Source organism: Psittacula echo (genome assembly GCF_963264785.1).
Source record: "Psittacula echo genome assembly, chromosome: 4".
Taxonomy (NCBI): Eukaryota; Metazoa; Chordata; class Aves; order Psittaciformes; family Psittacidae; genus Psittacula; species Psittacula echo.
This window is the reverse complement of record NC_137738.1, coordinates 60888456-60915493: the sequence shown is the minus strand read 5'-3', so window position 1 is coordinate 60915493 and position 27038 is coordinate 60888456. Positions and strand designations below refer to the sequence as shown.

General features: G+C 38.2%; 1 protein-coding gene across 1 annotated transcript in view; it reads right to left on the bottom strand.

Moving 5' to 3' along the window:
- PDSS2 (decaprenyl diphosphate synthase subunit 2) overlaps window positions 1–27038 on the bottom strand; it is a gene marked incomplete at its 3' end in the record, with an annotated part of 118407 nt that overhangs the window by 59045 nt on the left and 32324 nt on the right. The window contains exon 2 of the mRNA XM_080615259.1: window positions 8436–8567. Coding sequence (XP_080471385.1) covers window positions 8436–8567 — 132 coding nt within the window. The remainder of the gene's footprint in view (window positions 1–8435; window positions 8568–27038) is intronic.

Sequence of the window (27038 nt, the reverse complement as noted above, 5' to 3'; positions counted from 1 at the left end):
TGTGTGGAGATGCCAGGGAGGATGTGCTCGGTCTTGTTACCTACAGGTCATCAGGCTTCTTCAGAAAGTTCCCACTAGGGTGAAGGTAGGACTTTGTTGCTCTCACAGCTGATCCTGACCCACTGCAGATTTTTGTCATTGCTGCAGTGTTTTGTATGCTATTATATTTTGTATGCACATTGTGGTAGTCCAGTAGTTACTTCAACAGCAGTGAGAGGAGGAAGCTTCAGGAGACAGCAGGCAGTGTTGTAACTTCTCCAAGGTAAGCTATCCCTACCATGTTTTCTGTGATACTGAACATTACTTCCTTTTGTAAAAAACAAAACCCCTCTGTAATACACATACTGAGTTTACCTTGTTCAGCTATCTACAGCTAACCAGACATTCTGAATTAGATTTGAGTCCACATCTCTGCAGTCTTTCATTAGCTTTAATGCAGCACCTTTTGATTTATTCCAAAGCATAAGGAGAGGACCTTTTCATATTCAACACATAATTGCTGTATTTGCACACATTGTGTATGCTGAAAACAATAAAAGTTAATGAAGAAAAGTACTGGTTGTAATGAATTAGTAATATTGTTAGATTTATGTTTGGAGTTTATTGTTGTAGGTGGAAGATGATCAATACGAATATATAATCAAGTTGTATGTGCTTTTCATCTCCTGAGACTCGTTTTGTAAATGAGATGAAGAATCTCACGAGACTTATCCTAGAGAGGAAAAACTAAATAGAATAATTCAGAATAAGAGCTTAGATTTTCTCTCACTGAAACTAAGGGAAAGCTACCAAGGATCAGGAAACAAAATTATACATGTCTTAAGGATTATAAAAGACACCACTGCTCATATTTTGACATACTTTTGCCATTATCTTTCAAACGAATAATTTTGTCAAGAGTACTGTACTTATTAATGTACTTTGATACTGAATGTTTTAGGACCGTGCATTTTCTCTGCCAGTTAATTAGCTAAGCTTCAAAAGTACATGTTAGTTGGGATACCGCACCTCCACTGCAAGCCAGCCTTCCAGAAGATAGGAATAAGAACAGTAGGTCCCAAAGGAAATTATTTTTATGATAAAGACTCCTCATGTGCCCCAGTAAAGGTGAGGACTGATTGTTATGGCCTATTGTTACTATAATTAGAAGTCAAACACCAATTAGCAGTTCCATTAATAAGATTAATCTCTGCAATATCTGCAGCTGAGACCCAGGGCTTGTGTGCAATAAGCCAATGTGAATTTAAAGTGCAACAGCTATTCTGCACTAAAACTCACACTTTGAATACTTACACCAGACAAAAGAAAAAAATGCTCTGCCTTCTTTGAGTTTAAACATGTTCTCTCATGACTTACATGACTGATGGGAAGAGATGCAATGCAGCATGAAGTCTCCCAAACTCTCCTGACAGCCACCCCCTTTCCATTGCACCAGGTCAGGGTAACCTAATTCAGTTTTCCATTACTAATAAACTCAGACAAGTAGAAATGGAAAAACAAACAAACAAAACCCCAACCAACAAAACAAACAGAAAAAACCCACCAAACTCCATCTTTTTACAAATATGGAAGTACCCTTCACATAACAGGAGTCCATGACAGAGTTAGGTGCAATTTATTTACTTCAAAATACAAAGGTAAGAAACAGTCAAATACAGTCTCCCAAGTTACTACACTGTACAGCTCAGAATATGGAAACAGAAAGAAGGGCAAGGTCTGAAGATGAGGTGAAAAGTCACATACTCATGCTCTTTGTATAGGAACCAAAATAATGATTTCCATGGTCATTCTTTGATTTTATTTCATCTGAGTTTATTTCATCTTCTACAGTAACTTTCCAACAGATAAACCTACACCATGAAAGCCAGAAAGAAGGCTTTTATAACATTTAGTAGCAAAGAGTCAAGGAAACCTCTAAGTGCCACTTACACAGTTACAAGACAATTAGTCTCACCTTCACCAAAATCTACTCATGTTTGCCATGGCTTACTAGCCAAGAGGCTTTGTAACAGATTTGCATTTTCCTTTCTTCCTTTTAAAGGGAGACTACCTGATTCTTTGTGTGGAACTATTAATTAATCAAATAGAGATTTTGGAGACATATTTCAGTTTGAAAGTATTTAAATGATTACTAAAAATTACAAACACCTTTAAGCTAGTCTATGGTAGAAAGAATTTGCTGGCAAAACTTTACTGGTGAGGTGAGCAAGGGAAGGTACAGCTTGCACAGTAAAAGACCTCCTTTGGAGGGTAACATTTACCTGCTCCTAAATGAGAAGGCAGCCCTTCGCTATTGTAGTCATCTGCTCCAATTGGAGATGTGACAGTCTGCTGATTCAAGACCAGCATTACCATCTCTCAGCTGTTAGGTTGCATTCACAAGGACAGGACAGAGGCTACTTGCCAATAACTGGAGCTCTCAGGGATTGCAGAGCCCAATGTTACACATCCTCACGGAGTATTCTGTTTATCACTCAAAGTGTAACACCTTTTACATTTTTTTTTTTCCAGGTGTACTCACACCTCCTACACTTACGCTAAACACACAGAGTATTGCCATTTCAGATTCCTCTCAACCATAAAATCCCAGTTCAACAGCAGTCCAGGACACATGCAGAAGTAAAATCAACAAACCAATGTTCATTTGTGTATATCTGTGCAGGCCGCAAGTCTCAAAACATACTATAACCACTATATAACCTCTGCACTTTTGACTATGCTAGTCCATATTTATCTTTACAAACTGAAGTTGTCCAAGGATCATCAGTCACATAGCTTCAATTCCCTGGAGGCAGCCTGATTGTTTTTCATGCGTACAGCAATTAAAGACTGCTCTAACAAGCACAGAATCACCTCTGCCACACGTGCCATGGCATGGGTTTTGGAGAAAAAACAGATAGAGCTGCAGATGGTGAGCTGTCACCTATGAGAAATGGAAGAGATTCCTAGTGTCCCCACTAATATACAGCAACTTTTGGTGGCATATCCCTAAAACAGACAAGACCTCTAAGCTTGTGTTCTCACAATAAGCATTGACACAGCCCACATTACTAATTCTGAAAATTTGGGATGGAAAGCTCTTCGGATATTTCATCTCTCAGATGACCTTACGGACACCTAACAGGCTAGATTATGCCAGCATCAGTGTGGTCTCTCATGGGCTACATATTCATGAGTGCACAGCAACTACAGCATTTAAAAAAAGAGCATGAGGCCACAGAGCGTAGAAAGTTCATTCATCTATTTAAAACACATTTTGATTATCACCATATGCAGACTATGGTCTTGAAAGACCTGACCTTCATGAAGAAAGCTAAATGAGTCTGATCTCATTGCTGGAGGTTGGTCTACAGACCTGAGATCCCTTCCAACTTGATTTATCCTGAGAACCCAGAAGTACTATCAGCAGCATCTGGTTTACCCTGAAAAGAGGGTAACAAAAGGTTGTACTTCCTCTGAAAATGGTGGAAAGCTCTTTGGAATCCAGGGGAAGAAAATTAAGGTAAAGCTTTGGTTTAATATCTAGAAAAGCTGTGAATAAGCTAGATGGAGCTGCAAAGGGACAGAGCAATATGTCCTCTGTGGTTTGAATGACACCTACCTGTCTGACTGCTTTGCAACCAAAAAAACTCCCAGCAGAAAAGAAACTAATAGATGAATAAACCCTCTGGTTAAGACAGGGTATTTCTTGGAGACCTTTAAGTTGCAGACCAATGTTCCTTTAGAGAAGGTGATAACAAGATGACTTTGGCATAGCCACAATAACAAAGACCATGTGAAATCCAACTGTGTTATCAATGTGTGTGTCTGCACAAAAGGGTAGCCAGGGCTTTTAAGAATTACTACTGGAACCCAATCAGCAAAAGACCCATCACCATAACAAGGAATTGGCATCTGCCGCTATCTTCAACTTAAACTGGGCTTTTGTTGCAAGCAACATCAATGCTGGTTCCAAAATCATTACTAAAACATCAAGTAAAAGGAATAATTAATTAAATAAGTTCATAATTACTGTCACTACAGTATTACCACCACTCTTCCAAGTAGCAGGAAGAATTGTAATTCAAAGACAAGTTTATCCAGTGAGTATCATTGTCTTGTAGAAAAGCATGTTCATCTTGCAAGAGAATAACTCCTGGAGCTTTAAAGGCCAGCTGCATCATTCTGTAAGCAAAGAGGCAGGGATAGAGGCCAGTATTGATAATACCAACCCAGAAATCTGTTTGCTGGATTTACCAGGTTTTAGTACAGATCTCAAATAGTACTTTCCATATTCCATTCCACACATAGACACACACTTGCTGAGTTTGGTAGAATAGAAACCATGAGAGAGAAGAAAATAACTTGCTGTATTAGAGCCAAGGGTACTGAGGCCTGAAGAGATGGTGTAATTTTGTTCTTTGATGTTACTTACATTTTAAGCTGCAACAGAGGCTATGTCAGGAATTCATTACTTAATATAAAGTCAAGGAGATTCCTCAGTCCCCAGCCAGTAGCGTCTGGCAGTGCCAGACATGAACAGAAAAAGATGCCCCTTTTGGGTATTTAGTGAAAGGACCCAAGCCAGTCTTGGTATTTTCAACTATAAGAATCTAGCTCCAATTATGAAGCATAAAGCTGTAAGTGTTCAGAAGCAATATGATCCTGGAGCTTTAATTAAAAATCTCACTTCAAGCAGCAAAGGAGAAAACCAGCAAGCTGCATACTTGACTATCCAAATGATTTTTGTTCTGAAAGAAGGCAAGAGAGTGTCAGACTAGTATAATCACCAGTTAGGAAATGGTCTTATGAAAAAAAACCTCTTATGAAACTCTAGGCTCCTGTGTCACATCTAAGGTGTTCCCTAATACTATAAGCATGATAAATTATCATTACTTAGATTCCACCTAAACCCAAAAGTGAGTTCTGCTTTCTCTTTGGCACAGGAGTAGGAAGGAGTTTCAAGGGAATACAGGATGTATGCTTTGCTTGAATACAGGCAATGACATCAACCCTTACATGATACTGCTTGCATATGCTGTAGGGAGCGCTGCACTTCATCATTACATTTGCAATGCTTCCATAGCCAAGGAAATGCTTTCCTAAAGGTTAAGAGAACAGCAGAAAGTTTCAACTTTAGGAGGTCTGTCCAGCAGCCGAAATAGAGCTGTTTATCATATTGCTACTTCTCTTCATTCTCTTTTGGGATCACTGGTGCTGAGCTGGAAGTAAAGCCAGGTTCTTTTTCCCACCAACAGGAATACAACCAGGTTGCTGGCAACCTGATAGTGAGGTGGCTGTACAGAATAAAGCATGCCAAGCAGGCTTTTACAACACATTTCCCCTCTTATCTTCAACATGGCTCATAAGACAACCAGCAGTTACTACAATATTCTTGCACACAATGATCCCCACATCCCCAACTTAATGTGGGCAGATCACGTCTCCTGCAAATTATTAAGTGCTAAAGCTGGAAGCAATGCTGGCCAGAGGCAGCACCATATAACTATATTAGCCCTATTCCTGTAACTACCTAAATTGTAATCCTCATTATTCTGGAAAAGATTGCTCTCTGGTAGCAGGCATAATTTTTGTTCCATTGTGTACCAGTAAAACACAGATGCCAGCTAAGCAACTACCTAATCTATTTTTATACATATAGGTCAATTGTCCCATGAACTGACATATATAGAGAACAGGAGAATAGGATTAAAACCGATTTTTGTGCTATTCCAAATTCAGCTCTCAGTGTCTTTCTGTTTTAATTGTAGTTATTGTATTGCTTGCTTATACTGTGATTTAGGAACATAAAACAGGGAGAAGAGGTTATGCAGAACATGCCAGATGCCAGGATGACATGTCCACCATGTTTCTTTGTGCTTTTTTAAGTTAAATAATTATCATACTGCTACACATTCCTGGTCACAGATTGCATATTTAGTGCAGTACCAGATATAGTGAACTGATGTAACCTGGCTATTCACTGTGGACTGAATATTTAAAGACAGCACAAGAGCTGGTTCCAACACAAACAGTGGGAAAAGAAAGATTGGGTTGGTGCAATTGCTGACAACTACTGGAACAAATTAGCTCATGCTCAGATTTCAGGAATACAATTAATTAATCACTACTAAGTACCCTAAAATCAAGTGAGCCATATCCCAGCTAATAGTCCACAATATAACGTTCACAGCACGTATCAGGCAATGAAGATGCTCATTACAGTGCCAGAACTAGTGTTTCCAGCAAAATATTATATATAAAGATGAAGTAATTATATGGCATGGCAACAAAAAGAGCTGTAGAGTTTACAGCTGAGCTGAAAATCTGTAAGAATCTGTTTCCAAAAAATACTTTTCAAAGCTGGAGACATATAAACAATAAAGTATTAGGCATATTTCTTCCTATCACTGAGGGATATACTTTGCCTTTGATATATACATCTAATATACACACCGTAACCAAGAGAGCAAACAAAAATGTACTAATGGAAAACAATGTCCTTTTGTTCTTATTCAGGAGAAAGCAGTTTGTAGAACACTATTTGTAATACATACAACAATCACAAAAGCCCTTTAAGATCACAATTTTACAAGTTGCCTGTTCTCTTAGCTTTATACAATGGAGAAATCAAAATCAGAAAATAGACTCACATTTAAGAGCATATTTGGAAGAGTACCTTAGATAAAGAAAGTAGTCCAAAGTCAAAGACAAAGCCCATCGTGACCTCAGCAGAGGGCAAGAAATGCCCACTATGACACAAAACGAATCAACACACTGGCATTCTCCTAGTGTGCAAGCAGTTTGCCTATATTTACACAATGCTACAGACTTAAAGTGTCATTGAAAATCTATTTAAATTAACAACTCCATGGTTATCAATTTTGCAGACAGTAATGAACCTTAAGTGAACCTGTGTGTGTATATTCAAAACTGCTTCATTTTTGGCGTACTTTTGTAACTCTGAACTAGGTATTATAATGGCTATTGACTTGCTCAAACTCAGATTATTAGGCTAGATTTTCAGCTGGTTGAACTGGCATAGTTCCAATTATGTCCATTTACATTAAATGGCTTATTATTAATTCAAGGTCTTATTTGCTCCTTAACGAATACTTTCAGTAGTCACCTTCCCAACGGCAGCTTTAAATGCTCAAACATTACCTCGATGGTCAGAATTATCATACTCAAGAACTTAGTTACCGAAAAATAATACTTTTTCTTTCCTTCTATGAGACATACCTAAGGTAAGCTTTTTTAAATTATTTACAAAACAAACTAAAATGCCTCCTGTGCCATAACTAACTAGAATTATGCTTTCATACAGCATCATTTGCATATAAATATAAAAATTTTACAACCCTAAGGGGACGTTAAGGATGAAACAAAACCAGAATGGAATTAAACAGCTAAATGGACAACAGAGCCCTCCATAACAAGCCTCTTTTACAGCCTTGTCTTTTTCCTTACTTATTGTTATTTCTGTCTGTACCCATTCACACATATTTTTCATCTCTGTTATTTTAAGATACTACATACATTTTAACATCTTTGTTTGGTCTTTCAATTTTACAATCCTATCTCTGCACTTCTAAAACAAATGAGGATACAAACACTTCACTAAGTTTGTGCATCTTCATTTAATACATCACAGTGGTCAGAAACACAATTGACTGAAAATATGACTGACTGTTCTCTCAGCCAACCAACACCCAATATTTTTCACAATGATTTCAAAATTTCAAATTTTACAATTTTTCAACCAAATCTTACTCATTACCTCAGTGGAACAGTTAACTGTCAAACACACAAAGGAGAGCAGCCACTCTTTCTGAGTTCTGTTGTTACTAGCATTAAGTAATTTAGTTTAAATGCCTAAAAAAATATTCAGGAACTCAATGAAGTTGAATTATCTCAGTGAGAGCCTGAGAAACCTCAACGGTAAGCTCAGTAATTCTGCTGCAAATTTTGGGAGGTAAAAACTTTATTTACGCTGCTTTTTTGTGAGAAAATATCCTTCTAAAGGTCGACAGCAAAATCTATGTGCTCAGTGAAACCAACTGCTATTCCACAAGACTGGCAATCTGACTGAGATTTCTAGTGAGTAGGTGTACTTGAGTAACAGTGGAGTAACTCAAACTGAAAATATTCTAGTCTTTACTTTTTTGATTCTGAGTAAAACTTAACAAACTTTCAAATAACTATCTTGACCCAAATATATTTAACCTGGTTGTGCCCAAAAGCCACAATTAAGATATAAGCATGGATATTATAAGCTATGCAAAAATTAGGAAATAGTTTTCACCATGAAAAGCATGAGGAACAAAGTTTTGCGATTAGGTAAATACTTATTTTCCTTAATGGTTGAGCAGGCCACTTAAGATGCCTTGATACCACCATGAAGTTGCCCATCAAATATACTTTGGTGTATCTTGCTAAAAAATGTTGCTACATACCTGGAATAAATTCCACTGACCATGCTGTGCTGGAAAGAGATGTCTGCTGTGCTGGGTCCAGCAGCTTTGGAAATAAGCAATACGACCAAGCCTCGCATCTGTAAGTTATTTCGGCTATCACACACAAAACCCCTGAAAAAAGGACAGAAAAAAAAAAAAAAAATCATGTTTTCACAATCTACTTTCACTAGTCATACCATAGTGGAAAGAAAAACTCAGACCTCAGTCTGCCATCATTTCATCAACTCTTTAATATTCATATTTACATGGAAATAAGCACCAACTATGAATCCTAAACAAAAGAACTGTTTCAAATGCTGCACATATAAATTTGGGGTCAAAAGGAAACCGCCACCAAATATGTATCTGTTGAAAGCAATTCTAAATGACCACTTAGGTACACCACCTCAAAAATCAACTTGTTTCAAAGCAAGCTTAGTTTTCCTTTTTGACTGTAATGTCTCCAACTGCATTCTTCCTGTCCTTGTCAAATGCTTTCTAGTTCATATGTTCATCAATTAGGCTAAATCACTAGAAGAGAAGATGATACATTCCAGATGCTATTAAATTTGTAAACTAATTTCCAACAAATAAGAGCCCTTATCTCTGATATAATAGAAATTATTTGTTAAAATAAATCATATAAAGAACTACATCACAGATTACTAAGCACTTCAACTCATTTTATTCCAGAGTATAATTTTGAAGGAAATCAAAACAGAACTGTCTTTACAACATCTGAATTAAAATTTAAGATGTTGATCTTGGAAGTGTTTCAATAAAGAAAACAGTGGATACAACCTAAAGTTTCATCTGGATTTTTTCATTACAACTACACCACTTTACAAGGCAAGAATACCTTCAGTATACTATTTCATTTACACGGACACATAAAACATTGCAGTGTCATAATTTAAATAGCTCCCTTCTGTGTGGAAGTTCCTCTGCTACTGCAAATAAAATCTTGACCTTTTTCTTGAGTCTTTACAGCCTGTTCTACAGTGACAGGAAAATGGTCCAAACTACATGCTCTAGGAGGAGAATGGTAGGGTCCACCTAGGGAACTTGTGCTAGGCAGCTATTGAGCTTTATCTTCACACCTGCATTGATTCGAAGTGAAACTTCCTTCTTCACAGAAGCCCTGAGCCCAGACTCTGTGCAGCTACATCCTACAAATGCCACTAGCAATTAACGTAAGAGGAGGCCAGCATAGCTTTCTACCACAACTCACATTTGTAGCCTTGGCAGGGTCTAATTAGCCAAATGACTTCTTACCCACATCCTATTTGCTTCACTTGCAGACTATAAGGATGCCCACCCAGGACAAGTTAGGTGTGACACATAAGGCCAGTAGCACAGCATGCCAGACTCCAGCAACATGCTCTCCATTCACTTGGTAGAGAAAATACCAACTTCTGCCGAATTTCCAAGAAAGAGTGCAAATGCACATGGCTTCAGACAGTTACAGGGTTTGGTTGAACTAAGATGAGGTTTTAAGAGCCAGGTCGATACCAACCATGCACAAAGCTGAAATTTAGCCAAAGGCAAGCACCAGCCACCAATCTTCATCTGCAATAATGCAATTAAGCATTAGACTCTCTTAACAAAGCACTAAAATGCAAAAAGCAATTAACACATTACCTTGCTAGCTATCTTAAAATAAACCAATTAAAATGTTTCTGAAAATTAGGAGAACATGGATGATCAATATTTTAGTGGAAGACATTCAGCACAGATTTTAGCACCTTACTTAAGGCTCAACTTTAACTTCCTGAGGAGAAACCATAGAGCCACCAGCTCTCACTTCTTTGATCCTCAAAGAGCCTTTAAAAAAACCCAAACCAAACAAACAGAAAAACCCCAAAACCAAACAAACAAAACATCCAAACAAAACCCCCAAACCCCAGCAACACAATCCTGACTAAAACAGCATAAAAAACAGTGAAAGGAAGATGCTATATATAAGTGCTCACTTCCCTGGGCAGAAGTGATTTCTTTTAGATCCGTCCTCCAGTACTTCCCAACCACTCAAGCCTAGGAAAATTTGCACAGCTCAGGTCTCTTCCCAAGAGCACACACTGCAGTTCTACAATGGGGACCTTTATTTTTTTATCAGGTACATATAGTGAGGGAATTTGAGAGGACAGCTGCTTGCCTTCATCATACTGTGAATTTATAACTTGCATATCTTTATTCTCACCAAGTACAGAAATAGTTCTTTTCTTACCATGTTCTGATATACAGTTAACAGAATGCAGCCAAGACAGCTAAACACTGAAAACTCTGTAGATTTCTAAAGTCGGAGCCACAATGAACATCAAACTACACAGGGGAAAAAAATATATATAATTAATAATATATAGTGTGTGTACATCCTGTATACAGAATTCCTAATTGTTTGTGGTGGTGTAAGTACTTCTCTGGCTTGAACTTCGGTTGACCACATTACTCACAACCACACAGGTTATGCAGACATTGCAACTAAGTACAAACGTACTTCTTTGTCCTGGGTTCAGTATTAGTAGTCAGTTTTTCTCCTTCTTAGTAGCTGTTGCAGCACTGTGTTTTTGACTTTCGGCCTGGGAATGGAGCTGATAACAGCGATGTTTAGACTGACCAAGGACTTTGTGAGTCTCATGCTCTGCCAGGGAGGAGGAGAAGCTGGGAGGAAGCAGGGACAGGACACCTGACCCAAACTAGCCAAAGAGGTATTCCATACCACAGCACGTCATGCCCAGGATGTAGAACTGAGAGTTCCCGGAAGGGCTGGATCATGGCAGGGTGGGGGTGAGGTACCGGTTGGTGAGCGGTTGTATTCTCTTGCTTGTTATTTCCTTTATCATTATTACTATTAGTGGTAGCAGTAGTGATTTGTGTTATACCTTAGTTATTAAATTGTTCTTATCTCAACCCGTGGGAGTTGCATTCTTTTGATTCTCCTCCCCGTCCCTCCAGGAGTGGAGGGAAGAAAGGTGGGGGGGGGAAGTGGACTTCGTGGTTCTGATTTACGGCCTGGGCTTAAACCACGACAGTTCTCCAACACTATTTACAACTCCATTATTTTTAAAGAACAGTGGTTTTAGGAAAAAAGTTGCTTTTTTTCACATACCTATGCTGGTAAAAGCAGAGCACCTTATTAAATGTATGTATGATCCTTTGAGAACTGAATAACACTTTTTTTTTTTTTTTTTCTTAAGAAAGAAACCAAAATACAGCAAATTATGGGTGATACTTTTAACAATCAGAACACTTCAGTTTTTCATGCCCAGTGCTCTACAGCTTGCCAAGACACAAAATATTACAGAGGTAGAGAAGAAAGGTGTTCACCACAGGTCATAAAGCACAGGCCTTAAAATAAGCCACCGCCTAAATAGACACCACTAGAAGTGAAACACTATAGTACTTTTACCTGATTCAGACTAGTGGAGGAACAGAAGAAGAAAATTACCTGTGCTGAAAATACTCAAACCAGTTTCATAGCAATAGTAAGAACAAGTGTTCAAGAGCTGTTCAGGGAGCTTGAGACACCACTAGCAAGGAATGCCTTGCATTCTTAGTGGAAAATTATAAATGAGAAGTGCAGCTGTAGGTAGGAGGGAAGAACAGGACATAAAAATCAAATAGTGTAATAATAAGGAGAAACATGTATATAATTTCTACACCTAATCATACAACCTATATGTTACATATGGTTTGGACGTAATTTTAGAAAGGATTTTCTATGAATTACCAAACCAGTAGTCAAAGTCTAACGCCATTCAAAACATGACTGAAGTTGTGTTACTGACATATAACATATCCACACTAAAGCAAATCGCATCAGACTTGAAACAAAGCCTACCGTGATCATCCTTTAGACACTAGAAACTACTGCAGCTACTTGACATGGCTCCAGGGGTCACATTCACATTCTGAATTAAGCTCCCAAGAGATATTCTGCACAAGCAGCAGCTACACAAAAGTCTTCCAGATGGTGCAATTAGTCTTGATGGGTATGTGACAGGATACAGGTGCCTCTAGGGAAAAAAGTGAACTAAAACCAACCCAAGTGAAATTGTGCACACACAAAAAGATGCATCAAGCTGACACTCTCCTGGAAAACCTCTGCTAAACACCACAAGTACATGCCTAGGGTACCCAAAAAAGTAACATTAGCACAATTTTGCTGTTCCGAGTTACAGGCTGAGTATCTTGCAAACTACATCATCCTCAGGGGACCGCATGCCAAAAAAGGTAGGAAAGTCAAACAATTCTACAATTCAGTTTTGCAAAAGATTTTTTTTTTTTTTTTTTTTTTAAATAACAAGAGGGGAGAGAGCATGTACTCTAGATATTATCCATGTGACAGAACAACCCATTTGAAAACTAGCAGATTCACAGTTTTAAGTACAGAACAGTGATAACAGAAAAAAATTATCTTGCAGCACAGGGGAGAAGGCTCCTAGCTCTGAACATGCGTACTATGACACTGCACAGGCATAAGAGACTCACACCACCCACTCAAGCAACAACACTGGCTAATAGCTAATGTGCTGCAAATTACACCTCCTACTACCAGGGTCCGTCTGCTACAGAGAATAAATCAAGCAAACATGAGCATTTCGATGCTTTGTGTATTTCTCCACATGTGCAGCCATTTCAGTAGACTTTGCAGTTAAAGTATCAACCTCCAATAAATGTCAGCTTTAACTCCATCAGTAATTTAAACTTTCATTTTGTTTTACAAAACACAGCTGATGTTCTTAACAGGTTTTTTGGGTTTTTTTGGGTTTTTTTTTCCCCATTAAATTAAACTCAAAGTAAACAATAGAGAAGAAATACAGCAAATACAACAGTTACTGTAAGGGAGAGATGAACATGGGGGAAATTTCATGGGTGTTAAGATGACAAAGCACAAGCAACTGTGAAGTCAACTGACTCTGCAAGTAGGTGTAGCAGAAGAGAGCACGCTTATGGATAGTAGTGCTAGTTGAGATGTAACCACTAAAAATACAGAAAACAGATTTCCCATAAAACGGACATTGTAAGATATTTTGGAAGGGTCAGAGAGGGGTTGTTGAATGTTTAGCAAATGTCCTGCTCATGACAGAAGTAAAGAGCTGTGGGATTTACAGCTTTCATCAGTTACCCCAGCAAGTCAGTGGAGTCCCTCTACCATTGCCCATGTGCATCCTCTAGCCACTGGCCTGCTGTTAGCAGCTGAAGTGAACAGATCACTGTCTTCCTCACATCCTCTGATGATTTTGCCCTTCCTTTCCATGCATTTTATTGAAGGTGTCCCACTGACAAAAATCAATCATCTTATTTTGGGTCATACATGAGCTCTGTTCAGTTACAAATGGAAGGAAAACAGGGAGAAATACGGGCTGGTGATCAGCCATTCTTCTACCTTCCCACTTCAGATGTCAAACAAAAGCAGGGGAAAAATCACCTTTTCATACAGCTCTAATAAAAAGCAGCTGGGAAAGTCTGTAACCCAACCAAAATCAATTATGTTGATTAAGAAGATTTATAAGCCTAGAATAATGTCATTGAAAACACAGGTTAGTTTTAGGCTGAAGTAGAAATTGTTCTGAAAAAGAAACCCCTCTATTCAAACTGACAATCCTGATGTGACAATATAAACACAAATTTAAATCCATAACACCTCAGGGAAAATAACATCTCTTGCTCAATACAGAAGAGTTATCAGGATGCGCTCACGGTTACTTTTGCAGGTACATTAAAAAAAAAACCACCCCAACAAATCAACCAAAAAAACCCGCAAAAAACCACTTCACCTTTTTAACATTAATTATAACTCACAATTCTATATCTAGCAACTAGCAGTAATGCATGGAACTATTCAGCAAGATTGCTTCTCATTAGAAATGCAAGAGTTCTACCAGCCTCAGGGCTTTTATCCCATTAGCTTTATTAATGACTTGTCAGAAGTAAATAAGAGAAGAGTCTCCAACATCCTCATTTTTTAAATGGATGTTAAACCACTGTATTACAGATGCACTTCTCTGAATCATAGGATTCACCGTATTATCATAGGACCATACTCAAACATGCATACATTTAAATACTCAGAGCATTCAACTTTATATATTTGGTGTATGCTAACAGCAGTCAACAGTGACTTATTTTCACCCGCTACTAGAGTTTCAAGTATATATTAAATATACACATGGACTTCTGCACAACATACCTTCAGATCACATTAAAAACCCCGTTCTATTCCAGTGTCCACAGCCAGATCTGTAGAGGAGAATCTGCCTTGTCATGACACAGTTTTGATCACGGTTCAGAAGGAAGGGAGAAGAAAAAGTTACTTCAAATGGGGAGGACAGAATTTAAAAATGGGATTTAAATTAAATATCCTGCTGTCAGGAAATGATAGAAGGAGGGATGCTCTGAAACCCATGAGCCATCTCAAACACCCACTGGAGACTGCAGACGAGAACACGTGCATTTCAGAAACTTATTCCTGGGCTTGGACAAATAAAGAGCCCGTCGCATATGGAAAATAAATTTTGGGGTTGCTGGAATTTCTTTACCTCAAAACCAGGGTTGTGATAGGGATGGGGCTCATTACTGTTATATAACAGTCTAGTAATTAGAGGGCTTTATCCAGTAAGAGCAGACCTCCGAAATGGTTTGGCCAGGCCTGGGAGAGTCGATGTTTCTGTCCCACTTTGCAGGAAGCTGGAAGGTTACAAGGGATGTCTTTGTAATAGCACTCCTGCTGTCTGCCTCTGAGCAAACAACAGGTCTCAACCCATTAGCTTTGTGAAGCCAATCACAAAGAAACACAAGATTTCACAGACAAAAACCAAAAAGGGCTCTGGTGTGAAGATGACAGAAGCCTGTCTGCACCGGCTCTTCATCCAAAATCAAATAAATAAATAAATAAATGGCAATTTTTAAGCAGTGTGGCCTTTGCTTATGATACAAAGTAACCTTTGAGTAACTTTGACCATTACACAGTGTGACGCTTGGATAGTCAAGACCAAGCCAAGATGGTAACTTAATCATGTGCAAAAGAAGTATGGCTGTGGCCCAGTAAGAAAGCACTTGCCTAAAAATTATGGGTTCCCAGCTGCATGTCTATAGGCGTAGTTACTGAATAACTTACATAGGCAATGTTGTATCATTTGGCTGGTCTTGGTCTTAAGAATCCTTAATGAATTACAACCAAGGCTTTCACTGAAAAACAGGCCTCAAAATGTGCAGTTCCAAAAGAGCTGCAGCATTTTTCAGGATGCAAAGAACTGTATAGATTTGGGTAAGTTTCCTTGTATTTATGAGGTCTCAGACACCTACTCAGCTGGGGAGAGTGAGTAAAGATCACTCAACATACACTTAAAATACAGCCTGTATGAAATTTAGGTATTCAGGTGTTTCAGAAATCCGTATAAGGTGTGTCTTTAAAATATCAAATATATTCTTCACAAACTGAATAGAAACCTAACTAAAAGGTTTTAGTTGCTTTATCTTGGAAGAAGTTTGCAGGAACATACCTCCTAGAACAGGAAGGTCCTAAGGGGAGCTTCGAAGGTTCTTTCCAACCTGAGTGACTCCATGAGAAGAGAAAATAGCCGTTCAGTTTTCACAGGTTTTGCTTACAAGGAGAAACATTTCTTAACTAAAGGTGAAAAATTCCATGCAAAATTTCATCACTCTGTTACTTATTAAATGTGATCTTCAAGAGACTATGAGTGAGGAAAACTATGCTTAGAATGGCAGCAGGTGCACAGACCTTGGGATCAATGGCATCATTCCCAGGACTAATTTATCACAAGAGGAAGTCTTAGGACATAACTTTCTGAAGGATTTCTAGTTGCTACATGTACCTATTTCTTTCAGCTTTAGTATACATCCTACATATTGTACTGATTTCAGGAAGAAAATTCCAAACACCTTTTAAACATAGCAGTGATAACAAAAGATGGGCCATTCTAGGCAACTATAGAAGCCAGAAGGTTAAATAAAATTGTGGAGATTCAAATGGAGAAGATCCCAAAAAAACAAATCTCATCATAAAGACGAAGTTCAAGAAGCTACAGGTTTTTGGGCAGGTGCAAAGCAATATACTTTGCCTTGGTTCAATGTACGTAAGCATTTACAGCTCCTAGAAATCAATACTGCCCTTCAAATTCTTGAAAGAAGAAAAACCAAACTAGTTTTCCCTGGAGCCTGTGTAACCCTACTTAGACACTTTTGTCAGTCTACTATTCACTGCTAGTAGGTATAATGGGTTTCCCAAAGGCAGAGGTTATTTGAATCATTGCGACAAATATCAGTTACATATTTGTATATTATTTTACAAGGTTTTTGATGTATTTCCTTTAGGATACATTACCTCTAGAATCAATTGGAGTAGCTTCTGTTAAAAGAAACAACAAAGAGAACCATTCTAAGCTCCCATTTTTCTGCAAAACTTATGACCAGCTGAGAATGAAGAAGAAAAAGTTTCACTTGGTAAGAAGAGAACCACCAGCTTTTCCATTTGAATGAAGATGCACAGAAATGGTTTGCAACTAGAATTTCAAAAGAACTCGTTTGAGGTTGCATGGCCATTTAAGATCTTGAAACAGCTAACTATGGACATGTAAAAAAACCACTATACAAATAAAGGGCAGCTGTAATCAGACATTTATCTCAAATATATTGATTATTCAGAAAAAAAGTATTTTAAATAATTCTACCCTCCACCCATCAGATCTTATGAGTGGTAGGGGCAGGGCAAAAGGGACTACCTTAAAGATGACACTAAAGACACCACACAGAAAGCAAACCACCAAAACATATTTTTAAACCAACTGTCAGTCTCTGCTGTTTTTCCTGGTCAGTGTTTGCTTGATCTTGGAATGTGATGTGGATAGCAGGCAAGCTAATACCAAAAAATGCAGCTAGTGTCTGAGTGCAATTACCCTGACGAGCAGTAGCTTGCAGGTCTGGTACCCTTATTTTTCTAACCACAAATACTTAGACAGAAGCCTAATTTTTGTGTGTCTGATTTCTCCATCAATATTTACTTTATTTAAACTTTGTGGGAGGTCTAGCACCCCACTGCCAACCAATATTGACAGCTCTGCTCTAGCACAAGACTACCTTTTTGAAAACAGGCTCTCAGACACAGGAATATTCTGCTAAGTGAAAAGCAATACAAATATTTTAGAAGAGTTCTGTGAATGACAGAACTAAGATTAGCTTCACAAGGCTAATGAATTCAGACACCTCTGGAGGTCCAGTGTCACTTTGGCAATATTGTAATTGTAAAGCCTGTCATAAAAATGTATTTTGCATTAAATAAACTCTACTTGGGAAATGGAACAATAAAATAGGTCAACTCCTGGCCATTATCTCACTGAAAATGCTTGCAGCATGTTTTACAAATGGATGAAACAAAATTACGTGCTCAACAGTATTTCTAAATAACAACTTAACTGATCTTCAGCATTATTCAGATGAATTCTGAATTAAAAATATTTATTCCTTAAAAACACTGAAGGCTCATTAGTAGCGAAAAAGAGATTCCAAATTCTATGCTTCAGTGGATTGTTCTCACTTAAAGTAAGCAGTTTAAGCCAAATACACACCAGAAGTTCGGTAAATACATATCTTCATTTTAAACAGAAATAAACAGAAATTGTTTTAAGTGGCTGAAAAACAACCAGCACCATTAGTCAAAATGCAGCATCTCTACCTGTGTCACTACCTACTGGAGTTAAGTGGATACATAGAGCAGAAGCCTTTTGTAAAGCAGCAGAGGGAAAAAACACCTTAAACCCCAGTGGGGAATTAGGACAGAATGCAAGGCAGCGATATGTATGTATAGTCACAAATGGGAAGAAATATAAATACTCCCACATACTATGACAAATGTATATGCATCTAAATACTGTACACTGAGGGCTTTTCAATGGTTTATAAAAAAAAATTAAAATAAAATTTAAGCCAACAGTAGAGAATACAGACAAGCCTAGACTGTAACTCTTACCAGTATCACCTTCATTTGATGTTCTTCTCTAAATTACTGACTCTAGAGAGTCTCTTTTCAGTCAGACTCAGGTAGTGGACTCTGATAATTAAGATTAAACTGGGTTTTTACTCAGGTAAGAGTATTTTTAATGTGACCTCCACCCAAAATCCATAGTTCTCACTCCACTGTGTCAATAGCACAGTCAGCCTTTTATGTCTGAACAATAAAACTTCCTTTTACAAAGATGAACATAAAACCCAACAAATATCTGTCCCTCTTTTCCTGGATCATTGCTAAGCATCTGAGTTCACTAAGTTACCAGTGGCATGCTTTAAATTTATGAAGTTCTGAAAGAGGATATAGTGCGAAATACTGAAAGCATTTTATAGCAAAGCAACTGCTAGGAAAAAACAAATATCCCTGGAAAACTTTAGAGATTTTCAATTATTTTTCCCTCAGAAAAGACAAGACTTTAGAAAGCTTGAGATTTTAAGCAAACACTTGTGGTTTTGGAAATGCTGGTTTCCATAGCAACCAGTAAGGTCTTCTTTATATAGCATTATAAACAGATGGTAAAGACCGGTCATGTTTGCTTCTTTGCCAACATATCAATAGAACTGCTATACTACTCTATCTCATGTATTACAGTTATTAAGTAACTTGGGTATTTGAGTAAAAAAAAAAAAAATCTACAAATCAGACTTGCTTAACTAGCATGGTTTTTTCCAGAAATGCATGAAGATTCTCAACAGTAAAGTCACTGTAGTCTAAATAGTCAGATTTCTTTGGCAAAGGTTTTTATAAATGTTTTCTCAGCACTTGCCATGCAGGGTACATTACTGCCACAAATATGAATCCGACAGGGATTAAAATAATGAATTCAAACAGGAAACAGAAACGTAACTCTATTTACACCCACTGGTTTTAAGTACTTCAGAATTAAGTTTTTGTTATATCATATTCAGAGTCATTCAGAGAAAATGTAGCAAACTGTAAACTCCCTCTCAATATGTCATAATAAGCAGAGGTTATTCTTGCAGGTGATCTGTAAAATAAATAAATAAAAGATCTCTTTGCATTTTCATCCTTCAGTTGTAGCTATGGCACATCATGTACAAGATGGCTGGAAGCATCCAGACAATTTGATTTGGTACAGCATTTCATTTGGTACCTTTCTGGAAAGGTCTGAAGCACTACTAGCAATAAAACTAACACAGATCTTTGTCACTGCATCCAGCTTATTCCTCCAGAGTTTTAGCTGCTTAATATGTTTCGTGCCATAAATAAATATATAAGTATAGCAAAGGCAGAAGCAGAACTCCCATGAGATTTACTGACTGCATCTATCACCTGCATTCTAACCAGATTATAAATTAATTTATTATAAAACTATTGAAAGTATCAGTAATTCTGATCTAATTCACACTGAAATTCATGTCATTTCAATCAGTGCTCACACATAAAGTTCCTACAAAATAGTTAACAAAATTAAACAGTAGAGAATTTGTAAAGTCTGCTGTGTTTTTCACTAAGCAGTAGCATCTCAAGGACAGATGTAATATCTAAAAACTTTTCTTTACCCCAAATGGAAATTTCCAGGCCCACTCCTATCCAATCTGCTACCAATATCACAGCAGCTATCACTAGTAAGTTTGAGATTAAAAAAAATCCCCACACAACCCAAAGCTCTCAAAACCCCCACAACTTCATAAAACAACCAATAATACATTTTGCAAAAGTGTGAACTACTAGATGTGAACATGTCTGGCAAAGATCAAGAGGATAACAAGCACTCAACATGCACAGAGAAGCCAGAAACGAACTGGGGTATGGATGACAAGTCTTCCATCACCAGTTAGATGAGTACACACAGTTTTTGTGTTGCTAGTTTTGTATTCATCTATTTGATACCAGGCAAGTGATACACGAGTACAAATTAACAGTGGGGTCCATTCTGTCAAAATCCCAACAGTTCTTAAATTGTAGATATCTAACACTACTTAGCATAAAATCCCTAGCTCTATTTGGCTGAACAAACTGTTCAGAAGTACACATTCAGATGACAAGAAGCCCCTGTTGGTGTCTGTGCCTTCCAGAATCAACCTACTGTTGTGATCAACACTTCAGCAATACCAATACACTTTCGTTATTTTAGGATACTGTTGTTCACCTGCTGGCTACACCAAAACCCACCATTACATGCTCCAGGTGATTTAGCTCCACCATAACATAAATCCAGTGCTAATCTTTATGTATGGTATATAAACTTGTTCAGTATCAGGTGGAAGAGAATGAAATTAGGGAACATTTAGACAAATCAGATGTGCACAAGTCAATGGGATGTACCCACAAGTGCTAAAGAAACTACATGGTATTATTGCCAGGTTAGTCAATGATAAAATGATAGAATCATAGAATACTAAGGTGGAAGGGACCTCAAAGATCATCTGGTCCAACCTTTCAAGGCAAAGCATGACCTAGACTAGATGTCCCAGCACCCTTGTCCAGCCAAATCTTAAAAATTATCCAGTGTTGGAAAAATTACTTCCCTGCAGTGAAGGTGATTGTTCTCACTGTAGAATAATTTTTCTCATGTCCAGTCAGAAACTCCATAATATCTAAAAAGTCATGGTGATCAGGGGAGGTTCCCAAGGACGACAAGAAAGCAACTGTCACTTCCACCCCCAAGAAGAACAAGGAAGAAGGTGGGAAACAACAAGCAGAGCAGGAAGTACGCAGATAGAGGTAAAACCTTTAATTATCATTCCAAATAAATAAATGAGATTTCAATTTAACAGAGCCCTTACAAAGGGGTGTCAAACCAGAACAAGCATTATGAAAGGGGCCTAAACTTCAGCCTGGCAACAATACAGAACACCCACAAATTTGGAATGGGGTGGGGAAGGAAAGGCAAAGACATGTTTTTGTATCATTCAGAAGGATTCCTGGCTTCATGTGTCACATAAGACAACCCAGCCCTCACAATGACTGTACCCTACTGGGATCAGCACTATTTAATGTCTTTGTTGGTGACATGGACACTGGGATTCAAGTGCACCCTCAGCAAGTTTGCCAACCGCACCAAGCTGTGTGGTGTGTTCAACACAGTGGAGGGAAGGAATGCCATTCAGAGGGACCTTGACATGCTTAAGAGGTGGGCCTGTGCAAACCTCAAAGTTCAACAAGTACAAGTGCAAGGTCTTGTGCCTGGGTTGGGACAATCTCAAGAACAAATATAGGATGGGAGGATGAACTGGAAGCAGCCTTTGGGAGAAGGACTTGGGGGTGTTGGTTGAGGAAAAGAAAAACATGATCTGGCAATGTGAGTCTGCAGCCCAGGAAGCCAACCATGTCCTGGGCTGCATCAAAAGAAGCGTGACCAATGGGTCACGGGAGGTGATTCTCTCCCTCTACTCTGCTCTCGTGAGACCCCCACCTGGAGCACTGCATTCAGCTCTGGGCCCCCAACATAAGAAGAACATAGACTTGATGGAGAAAGTCCAGAGGAGGGCCACGAAGATGTTCAGCCTGGTAAAGAGAAGGCTTTGGGGAGACCTTAGAGCACCTTCAAGTACCTAAAGGGGGCCTGCAAAAAAGCTGGAGACACTTTTTAAAAGGGCATGTAGTAACAAGGCAAGGGGGAATGATTTTAAGTTGAAAGAGGGTAGACTGAGATTAGATATAAGGAATAAGTTCTTTACTGTGAGAGTGGTAAGACACTGGAACAGGTTTCCCAGAGAAGTTGTGGCTGCCCCATCCCTGGCAGTGTTCAAGGCCAGGCTGGATGGGATTTTGAACAACTTGATCTAGTGGGAGGTGTCCCTGCCCATGGCAGGGGGCTGGAACTAGATGAGCTTTAACGTCACTTTTGACCCAAACTGTTCTATGATTCTATGAAAAAGGGCAATTTCAAAACAACACATCAACACAGAATAAAGAAGAGATGGAGCTGCAGTACTGAAGTTATGCAGTTCAGTACTGTGTCTGTGCTACTGACCACCTCAATTTTTCCTGGACTGCTGGTGCCAGAGTCTGGAGGGCAACTTAAGTAACTTAATCTGTAGGAATTACTGAAGTTCATGAGAGAAACCTGGCAAGTAGAAGCAGTACTGGAATGTGAAGCAGGAACCTCATTTCTCCCCACAGAAGCGGCCTTCACTGAATGGCAAACAAGTGGAAAGCAGCACTGCTAACGGGGGGGGGAAAAAGAGCCATTCCAGAACAGCCAAAATATAGGGCACCACACTAAAAAGTAATTCTTGGAGCAGAAGCAAGAATGAGAAGAAAAATGAAAAATGAATGACATGCCAGACTTGTCAATTTGCTTTAAGAAATGTATCTAGCATTTCAGGTGCCTACTCTACAAAGAAGACTGTTTTTCACTATTCAAGTCAGGCAACCTTGGAAAAAAACTCCAAGACATTGTAAAAAGAAAGGTGAAAATAGAAATCTTCTTCAGGCAATCTGAAAATAAAGATTTTTCCAAGGCCCACCACCTACTGAAAACTGAAGGGAGCTCAAGGTGAAGCTGCCAGAAGCAAAATTAAAGAGTCACAAGGAAGGAAATCTAAAGTCACTGATCTAATCCTACTCCAAGAGATAGAGACAAATAAAAAATAAATGCTATGCTCTGACAAAGAAATACTGCACTGATATTAAACCTTTGCGAAGACAAAGTGGAGGAGAATGAAGAGAGAGAAACCTTTGCTGGTGACATGCAGGGAGATAAGTAATGGGTTTTTATTATGTAGATTATCCAGGTGTACCTGATACCTTATTCTACCCTGGTACATATCTTGCCATGTAGCTCACAATACTAAAAGTTTCTACTGACAGTAACTCAGAATAGGACGGGCATTTTCAGCAGTAGCTTGGTATTAGACAAATTCTGATAAAATTTGTTACAGGACATATGTAAACTCAAATTCCTACAGGAAGTACAGTTTGAGTATCTTTTTCTACTCTAAAGAACTGAAAGAATGTTTCTGCTTAACACTTACTGCAAATGAACACTGCAACAAAAATATCTAAACTTTAATCCTAAAAAGGAAAAAAAAAAAAAAAGCCAAAAAATATTTCTAATTTGTCTGGAATGATGAGCAACAAAATGCTACTTGCAGCCACACAATGTAATGCTATCCAAACCAAAACCACTCTACTGACAAAAGATGTCAAATGCTTCTGAATGTAATTCTACATTCAAAAGCAAACTGTTACTATTGTCAATGGCAAAAGGAACTTGTGTAAAGACACATCTCGCTGAAAACTATGACAACTCTCAGGCTTTTTATTCTTTCAAGTGTACTGACATTTCAGAAAAAAAAATAAAAATCAGCAAATACAGTTATGGGAAAAGAGACAATGATTGCTAGTATCCCACTTATTTTATCTTTTAGTTCTTCCACCACAAGCCAACTCTGGAATGAAACAGAAATACCATTTCAGGACTACCTCTAGCAATGCACTCAAAAAAATTAAAGCAGAACCCTGAAAAAAAAAAAAAAAAAGGTGGTTCAGGCAAATCACCACCATCACCTGAAAAACCAAAAATGCTCCAGAGAACCTGTAACAATTGTGCAGAACGGGTAGTGCTACCTCTCATCTGCAGAAAAAAATTATACAAAAAAAACCAACCAACCCAAATATTGGATTTCAGGATCTTTTTTAACTTTCACCCTAAACTTAGCAGCTTTTATGGAGCAGTTTTTCCCAAATGATATTTTGTCAATATTAATATAGTGCTGACTTGCAGAAACAAGTTAACAAGTTGCCTGTTAACACTGGTTTTCTCCTCCACCAGCTCTCCAGCTGCTACTTTAGCTAAACACCAACTATGCCTGACCTCACTTAGCTCACAAGACAGTGGAAAAGACAAAATCCAACATATGCATTGCCTGATGTGCCATGACTTGATTAATCACTACAGCGATGCTAAATACATTCTGCTTATGATATGTAATTGCAAACACTCCCATAAGTAAATCTGAATGAACGTGAAGAGAGCTCTACCTTCTCAGCACAACTGTACAGCCTTAAAACTCTCACTTTATTTCTACTTCATGCTGTGAGATTTTAGAAATAGCCACTTTGTACTACTCACAAAATCATTCAATTACTTGAGGACCTTATGCTTGACACGATGAATGAAATACTCTCTACATAGTTTCAGTTTGGTGAGAAAAAAAAACCCAAAACCAACATTAAGACTGTGTGCTCCAGATTTTAAATTTATGATGAGTGCCAGCCTATTCTTCTATTTGGCTATCTTTGGTCAAAACAATACAGTGCATTCAAATAAAATTTTCTTATCACTACACCACACATAAGGATGCTATTTATTATTCTCATGTATAGATGTGCAATAACTAAGTTTCTTTTAGAAGACAAACCTTAAGGCAAAACTTTGGCAGAAAATGTTTCTAAGATAAACAACTTCGGAAAATAACACATTTTCCAAAATTTAAAACATATTTTAAAAATTAAGAAATAAAGCATGACAAAAGAGATAAATAAAGAATGTTCTTTTCTCCTATATTACCTTACATCTGCAGGATAGAAGTTAACTTTGGATCATAGTCAAAGTCCTTCTGGCAAACTTGCTCAACTTTCACCAAAAATCCAGTAGTCCAGTTGTATTTTTTCTGCAGTTTGCTGGCAAAGTTCTTGAGTATTACAAACTGTGCTCCTCTACTATGCCAACAGCAGGATACATTTTAATACTATGAGGAACCATATGCACTTCCCTGGGGATTTGTTAGCACAAGAGAAAACGAAAAAGGTCATTCTCATAAGTGAGCCTAATTTGCACATACAAGCCTGCAGCCAAGGAATATGTTTGTGTGCTATGACTGTTTTTCCCCCATCCCACTAAACTTTTTTTTTCTTCTTTACTCAAGTTAAGCACACTTCATCTGTGATTTCAATTTTCCATTGAAAAAAGCTTATGTAAGATGAGCTGTAAAATTACAGGATCATAAAACGATGCAAATTTAAATGTCAAAATGTAAATGAAAAATGTACAGATATCTAAGAAGCATATCACTGGAATTATATATTAGAGCTCTGAAAAAACTCAGTACCACTGCAATTATACTACACAGTGTTCTCGACAATTTTCTTTACCTACCAACTTTGCTTTTGCCAATTGGCAAATACTGCTTTTAGCATTGTTAGATGCCATTCCAAAAAAGTTTCAGAGATTTCATTTTCTCTCTTCACCAGACTAGAAGGTAGCCAGCTAGAACCTTTTGGTGCCTCTGTGTTTGTGCTCAGATGTCTCCTCTCTGCCGCTAAGGCCAGCCACAGCAGATCCTGAGGTTTCTAAAATGAAATGCGATTAGTATTTCGTGGTGAGATATCTGATCAGAAATAAAGAAAAGGCAGAAACAAAGAAAGTGGATTCTCCCCTAAAAAACTGTATCTGTTCCTATGCTTTGTTCTGTTTTGGCTACTCATTCCTCAAGAAGAAAATAGAAATCACAAAGGTCTTCCCTCTCATGACAAATTTCTGCACACACATGCAACCCTGCTGTGAGGAAAGTGAAAACACTTTAGTCCACTGGAAGAAAGAAAGTAGAAACTTGCACAAAAATCTCTAGACACAATGAACTGACCCAAAGGCAAGGCATAATTCACTAAAGATGTCTGTATGCACTCCTGACCTTCTACACCCTTTCTTAATAACTGAGCCTCTGGAGAGGTGTTTACGTGGGAAGACAACTGTGGATCCATCACCTCAAATATTATTTAGTCTCTCTGAAGGAAAAACCACCCAGGAACACACACACACTGCCTGGATGATCCTTCAGATAAACCTGCAAAAGCCAATGATGAAAAAAGGTCATCACTATATATACTGATGCTTAGCCCATCTTTCCTGTCCAACCTGCTAGGCAGCTTTCAGTTCAATCCCCAAAACACTAAAAAGTACAACTTCAGTTACAGGCTGGTAACACTACTGCAAGCTTCCCTCTATATTTTATGCTCACCATCCTCCTTGACTTCTCAAAATTCTAAAAATTCAAAGAATAAACTCAGTTCTTTGCACACATGCTCACTCCAAATGGGCTGTACTCCAAAAGTAAACTTGCAAGAGTTTTGCTGTGTCAGCAGATCAGAGACCAGGCAGTGCCCTCCTCAGACTTAACAGTTTCCCCAGCTTGCTTACTCTTCACCACATTATAAACGAGAGGGCAGGCTTTTAGTAGCAAGCCACAAGGAAACAAAAATAAAGGCAAACCAAGTCCCAATCCTTTGAAATCAGTTACGAGTCAGCATTCCTACTCTTTCAGGACTCGAGCAAGATAGTGAAGCAGATAAAAATCAAATGCAATCCTTCGAGTCTATGTTGGGATTTGTACACTTTTGGAAGACCGCTGTCCTGTCTACAGAAACACACTTTTGCTGACCAGTGCTACAAAACAGGATGAGTACCACGATGACACTTCTCAACAAGCAGGATAACTCTCAACAATAACATTTTTTGAGAGAGCCTCAGTTTTGCCCATCTTAGAGAATAAACTCCAAATTACTGACAGCCTATTATGTCACAGAGAAGACTGTATTATTTCACTAACTTACATAGAGCAAAGATATAAAGAATGATGTCTATAAGTATTTCATATTCTTAACCA